This window comes from Cyprinus carpio, chromosome A18, assembly GCF_018340385.1.
Source record: "Cyprinus carpio isolate SPL01 chromosome A18, ASM1834038v1, whole genome shotgun sequence".
Taxonomy (NCBI): domain Eukaryota; kingdom Metazoa; phylum Chordata; class Actinopteri; order Cypriniformes; family Cyprinidae; genus Cyprinus; species Cyprinus carpio.
In genome coordinates, this window is record NC_056589.1 from 914,664 (window position 1) to 921,660 (window position 6,997).

Consider the following 6,997-nt stretch of genomic DNA (forward strand, 5'->3'; position numbering starts at 1 on the left):
GCTTGAACCCAATCAAACCTTTCTGGAGGAACCTGAAAATGTGCGTTGCCCCCATCCAACCTGACAGAGTTTGAGAGGTGAAGAGATGAGAAGAAGAATGTCAGATATTTGCCAAATGCAGATGTGCAAAGCTTGTCACATCAAACAAAAAAGACTTGAGGTTGTAAAGGTGCTTCAACTTCTGAGTTAAGGGTATGAATATTTATTCGAAGTACTTAATTAGGTTTTTCATTTTTAATACATTTGCAAAGTTGCCACATATCAGTTTTTTGCTTTGTCAGTATGGTGTATGGAAGGTAGATTGATGTAAAAAAAAAAAAAAAAAAGCAGTTTGACATGAGGAAGCAGCATTAAACGTGAAAAAAATGAAGGGAAATGAATACTTTCATAAGGCACCATACACACACACATAATTTTTATATTATATATTTATGTATTTTATATAATGGTGGTTTATATTGACAATAAAGATTTTTACAAAAGATTTCTATTTCAATTAAATGCTGTTCTTTTTTTTCTTTCTATTCATCAAAGAATCATGAAAAAATAGAATCACAATTTTCTCAAAAAAAAAATTGTAAGCACATTAAACATTAAAATAATGAAAAGCATTACAACATTTTACAAACTCCAAACTTTTAAACAGTACATACAAACACAAAGCAATTACCAAAAAGATTAGGCCTCTCACTCACATTCACAAAATGATTCCGTGCAGCTGCTGGATCTAATTTGAATACTCAAATATTTTTACATATCAGACAGGGAAGCATCACCATTTGTAATGATTCACATTTTTAACCATTACATGTACACTGACTGTGCACATTACTGAGATTCAGTACAATTTAAAAGTGACTATGTAATAACCAACCAAGTTCGAATTATTCTCTGCAACATGAGATGTGTCTGACTACCGTTTTTTATTTTTTTGTCTCACACACTGTGGCTGCTGACTGCTCTATTGCATCAGGCAGTCAGCGCTTTGTAATTGAGACTCCAGAGATCCTCCTTCTCAAGCTTTGGACTCCCCAGGATGAGTAACAAAGGCTGGGGCCATGCTGGCCACCCTCCCACAACACACCAGCCCCTGCTGCAATCAAATGCAATCCTCTCATTGCCAAATAGTGCTGTGCTTGGTTGCCTAGAGACCAAGGTCACCTGGGTGAAGGCGCCTTGCAACCCTCCCACAAACTGCTCTCAGATCTGTTGCTTTCAATCAGACACTGCTACAAGCAAAAAGTAAATTACAACCAGTCAGCCTTGTCACTGCTAATATAGAGTTAAACACTTTCATAATAGCATGTGTCCACCTTCACATTATCAATAAATGTGTCTGAAATGGCATCTAATTAAGTCAAGGACAAAGCATCATTAAATTACACCTGCAGTCTGCTGTCACAGCATGAAAGATTGCGTAAACGATTGCTTGTCTTTGCACCATGCAAGCTTGTGTTGCAGCTGATGTGTCGAGGGGAGATGCTAATTGATTTCTCCTCAAGGGAGAGAGTTTCATCACACTTTGTTTTTAACCCTCTCTTACATGGGCTGCACATGACGGTCCCGCAGGAGTTCTGCACCTCTACATTCAGAGTCTGAGACACAATGAACTCATATGATGAACCAAAACAAATGAGCCAGGACACAGTGTGCAAGGAAACAAGTGGATATTCAACAAATGCAGGATGTGATAATGGAACATTTGCAGAGTAATAGTGTAAAACATACACAAAAATGTTTCTGGAAAGCAAAAGACTTGCTGTCATTTAATTTATTCTCAAGTACAAACTGCAATGATCAGTGAAGTCAAATGTAGCAAACATAATATAACAGCATCTGTTTTGTAGGACAAACGGTGTAGGATGTAATTTTCAACATATGCACTACTGCTCCAAAGTTTGGGGTCAGTAAGATTTTTTAAAATGTTTTTGAAAGAAGTTGCTTATGCTCATCAATTTAAAAAAAATCAAAATTCAGTTAAACAGTAATTTTGTAAAATATTTTTACAATTTAAAATAACTTTTATATTTAATTATATTTGAAACATTTATTTATTCCTGTTATCCTGTCACAATTCTTTAGAAATCATTTTAATATGCCGATTTGCTGCTTAATGAACATTTCTTATTATTATTAGAGTTGAAAATTGTTGTGCTGCTTAATAATTTTGAAGAAACTGTGATATGTTTGAACAAAACAATTATTAGAAAGATAAACATTTTGTAACAATATAAATGTTTTTTACAGTCACTTTTTATTTCATGTACACTTGCAGAATAAAAGTATTAATTAACAGTATTAAAAAATTATAAATAGCATAAAAAAATCTCACTGACCGCAAAACTTATTAACGGAAGTGTATTTGAACAAATATATATCTATATATAGAAAAATGTAAACATTGAGGTGCAATGTAACTTGACCTTGTTACATTTTTTTTTTTTTCATTTTCTTCAACTTATAATAATAATAGCAGCCTATTTTCATGCCATTTAAAACCACTGGAATAAACAAGGTACAATTTACCCAAAAAATATTCATATTATTCCAAACCAATGTGACTTTCTTATTTTGTGAATCACAAGTGGAGATATTTAAAAAAAAAAAAAAAAATAAAAGCTATTTTCACTGAACAAAACAACAACCCTCTGACTTTCGTTGTACAGGGAAAAAAGGCCATGTCATTTTTCAAAAAGTCTTCTTTTGTGTTTCACGTAAAGAAAGTTATACAGGTTTGGAATGCCATTTTGGAGTGAACTATCTCTTTAAATAAAATAAAAAAAACACTAGTTAAGTACTCCAACATATCAACAATTTGTGTTAAAAATATATGTGTGATCAGTCACACTGAAGAGTCTGTAAGGCACAGCAAAAAAATAAATCAGTAGCAACAGCAGTAGTAACATTCAGTAGCAGTCAAGGTACAATGTGTGTTGGGACACAGCAGTGAGGTAAAAATGTCAATTTAAATCAATATATCAGTCTAGAGGCTGGCCAGGGGAATATAAGATCAATAGTTACAATCAGAAACCCCTTTCGCAGATCAAGGGCTGGCTACTTCTTCTGTATGCTGTCCTTACAGGCCCACAGCTTTTCCCTGTGTGACAAACTTAAACAGTAGCCAATGGCCTTCTCAGTTTCATTGATCCTCTTTCGGAAACGGTCTCTGTCCCGTGCAAACTCCTCCCACGGTCCCTTACGAGATGCTTGAAAAGCAAAGGACCAAGCTTGCATCTTGTGGACTTGTACGATGGGAGAAAATTTCACCTGGAAAACATTAGCAACATGCTGTTATCAAGCAATGACTGTCAGCTGACATGTTGTCTAAAGCGCCATAATGGGTGCGGTCAGATTAGCGAATTTTTGCCAAAATTTTGCATGCAAAAAGGTCAATAGTGTTGCGACGTATGAAGCACAGCTCACACAAAAATCACTTTCAAACCAAGCAGCTTTCTATCGGTCAGTGTGGCAAAATCTGCATGGAGAAATGGAAATTCCTAATCGCGAAACAAGAGTGACCACACCTTTAGACTGATAATTACCTTCTTAACAAGGGCAACATTTCCTCTGGTTGCCCTGAACAGCAGTAAGACCAACATGTCTTCTCCATGGCACCACTGATAATGTCTCAACGGGTAATTTGTGGCAGCAATGGCGAGCAACTTTACTTGGCGGTAACGGCGGCTTTGAGTGCCTTGAAGATTTTAAGAGTCTATCGGTTTGATTTTGTGTGTTGTCACTGGGCGAGTCATGTATTGGTGCTGCTGGTGAGCTTTGAAGAGGGGCTCTGAAATTCAGTGGATGATATGGGTCATCATTCTGAGAAAGGGACCTCCATAAGGCCTCTTCTTCTTCATCTTCAGAACCTGGTTTGGAAGAATCGGAGCCTGTGGACACAGTGGACTGTGATACAGTGGGACTTTCAGCCTTTGAAACCACCTGTGGTTTGCTTTTTTCAGGAACCGCACTGGACAAACATGCTTTGAAGTGTAGAGGGTGATATGGATCCGTCGAGCTGGTTAGAAGGTCCCAGAGTTTGTCATTCTCCTCTCGTTCTCCTTCAAAACAAGAGCTGTCTGTGCTTCCCCAGCTGAACTCACTGTCTGAGAACTGACCAACTGACTGCACTTGACATGGAGCTCGGACATCCTCTGTAGATGAACTACATGAATCAGGATCACCGATGGGCTTCTGATGCTTTACAAACTCCTTTGCTGAAAACCCGGACACATGTGCAGTAAATGTGCAGGTGTTCTCGGCGCATTTCCTCTCTGATCCTCCTAATATGCTCCAGTCATATCCATGATTCCACATGGAGTGATCTCCGATATAGAGGTCTTCAGTGTCATTGAGACACTCGGTTGCGTGGGACACAAGGTCGTCCACTAAGGAGCAACAGAGTTCATCTCCGACCAAACTGGACAGGACAGCTCTGGAGTGGGAACTCACATCAAATGGGTCCCTGGCGAATTTGGAAAGTGGATTGGAACCCCCGACCACTATGTTTTTGTTGTTTTCAAACAAGGATGAGAGCAGGAAACCGTCAGAAGGGTCTCCTGACCCGCTTGTCATGTGCTGAATGTGTTGCCCTGTCTCGTCTGTAATTCTCAGATGGACCTCAAACCTGAACATCTGGAAAACTGGGGACCAAACAAAGAGTTACTGGATGGATGCATAAATGAATGAATGAATGATGTGTTTTTAATCAATAATAAAATGTTAAAATACTGATAGAAAAAAAAATCATATTTAAAATACTGATAGAAAAAAAAAAAGTTTTTGTTATTTATATTTTATGAATAGTTTTTTTAATTTGTAATTTAATAATAATAATAATAATAATAATATGTCCTTATAATATGCAAAGTATATTACAAAATAATAAGGATAAGTAAATTAATAATATAATTATAAATATGTATAATAAAAGATGTTTAATTAATAAATACATGATTAAATTATAAAATTAAATACTACTAATAAAAATAGTAGTATAAATATAAAATAAATATATTATATTGGTAATTTTATTTTAATAAAACATATTCATGAAACTTCACGTTTGCTCTAGAACATTTGAGTTATTTGGTTTTACTAAAATTCAGTATTGCATTAATGTTTTCTTTATACGTTTTTCTCACTCTCCTCTAAAGAAAATATTTTGTAAATAATTATTTTAGTCGTTTTGGATAAAAGCTGAATGAATCTAAATATACACATTTTGTATCAAATGCAACTGAACTGATCAACAATGCACTTTTTCATTTGACAATTTTCACGCAGTTTGCACTTTTATTCTATAAGAATAATGCATCTATACAGCGATCTACATATAGATAACTGCATCTATACTGTAAATAGAATTATGTAATCCCGCAATGGCAAAGCATAAGAATAGCAAAACATTTTAATGCAAATATATGAATCAGTAACACCAGACTTACCCGTCATCAAGGTGCAGCAGATGACCTGGACCAGCAGCCGCAGGTGCTCCCACAGCACCGTCAGGATCTGTTTAGTCCAGGGCAGAAGCATCATGCCGCTGTCCCCGAAGCGCCGCAGCGCGGTCCGCTCCGCTCCGCTCCCTTCCATCCTCAAACAATACGCTGTCACGTATTCTGATATTCGTCCCTTGGTTTTGTTACTCTGTAGTAATTTATCGGCTGATGTTTGAAGTTTGCTAACCACATCTTCCCAGATATGTGAGCGTTAACTCCGAGCGAAAGCTGCTGAAGTCCACATGATCACCAAGTCCCGTTTACAGCACCTCCAAGTGAACGCGTGCCTGTGAAAAACGACTCCAACTTAAGAAAGCGCTCGACTATAAACAAATATCTCCAGCCCCCGCAACCGTGCGACCTTTGATTTGATCGCTTCTGTGTTACTCACATTGGCACCGCCCTCTTTCGCAACAAACCACGCCCACACGATGCTTCTCCCAGTGACGCATGGTTTGTTGTCCCTTGTGAAATATCATGAAACAGAGGGTTTACATATTGCTACTATTACATCACGCAATTACGGCAAGCAATTTTATATTTAAGACACTTAATTATTTAATTTATTTTAATGATAAAGTAATGATTGAAAAATTAAGAAAAAAATAGTTTTTTTTGCACTCGATACGTCGTGACTGGATCCAAGCTGTGAATTCTGCTCTCAACCAAGATGGAACTTAATATTTTTGTATTGTATTAAAGTAAAAAAATTAATTATGCACTAAAAATAACTTGCATCGGATTTCAGATTGCAACTAAAACCTCATTAAACTTGCTAATTATTGCTGAGGCAAATTTCAATCCTTGTTACTGCTTCTTGCGTCATACTGTACATTACACTGTTGTTTTTGAGCAATGCTCTAACTTACTAATGTTACTGAGAAAAAAAAAACACTTGGAAAATTACAAGAGATATAACTTCCAGTACAATATGTCAGATGGCACATTAATTTAATCTGTAACGAGACGAAGTGCAGCCCATTACACTTAATGAAACTGTCACATAGATTACAAATGTAGGCTAGCTTACTATTATGCATAATATTTAAAATTGAAACTTAAGTTAGTGTTTTCATTAATTTTCCTGTGTGCATTACAAATATTTGTGATAATTAGGCTACATTACAATAGTCAAATAAAAATACAAATCATATGTATGATTTTAATCTATCAATGTATTATTTGATTGGAAGCAGATGGGATTCATTATCATCTCTATCCCTTTGCACTGTTTTTCTATCCTCCAAAATACAAAATGTACATGTACAGCAGCCCTGCGTGACTGTCAAGGAGAGTGTCTTATTGTATATTCTTATTTATTTGTAACCCTCACTCTGGAGACGAAGTAAATGTGTGCACTGGCCTGACTGCTTTCTCACAGCAACAGCCGGTTTAATGAGGTGGTGCAGAAACGCTGGGAGATCTGACGTCAGGCCTTTTAGACCTTTAGAATTTTACTGCCACTTACAAAGTGCACCTGGGCCACACCACAAGAATCC

General features: G+C 36.5%; 1 protein-coding gene across 1 annotated transcript; it reads right to left on the reverse strand.

Moving 5' to 3' along the window:
• Nucleotides 1-2,619: 2,619 nt before the first annotated feature.
• LOC122148534 lies at nucleotides 2,620-5,935 on the reverse strand. The gene is made up of 3 exons (XM_042774724.1): nucleotides 5,445-5,935; nucleotides 3,543-4,640; nucleotides 2,620-3,267 (listed from the first exon to the last, which is right to left on the reverse strand). Exons 1-2 carry the CDS (start codon nucleotides 5,590-5,592, stop codon nucleotides 3,547-3,549), a joined length of 1,242 nt encoding a protein of 413 aa, XP_042630658.1. The 5' UTR covers nucleotides 5,593-5,935; the 3' UTR covers nucleotides 2,620-3,267; nucleotides 3,543-3,546.
• Nucleotides 5,936-6,997: the final 1,062 nt, after the last annotated feature.

Coding starts and splice junctions, on each gene's coding strand:
- LOC122148534 (XM_042774724.1), bottom strand. CDS start 5,592: ATGGAAGGGAGCGGAGCGGAGCGGACCGCGCTGCGGCGCTTCGGGGAC. Junction 4,641..5,444: donor CTGCTGCACCTTGATGACGG/GTAAGTCTGGTG, acceptor TTTGGTCCCCAG/TTTTCCAGATGTTCAGGTTT.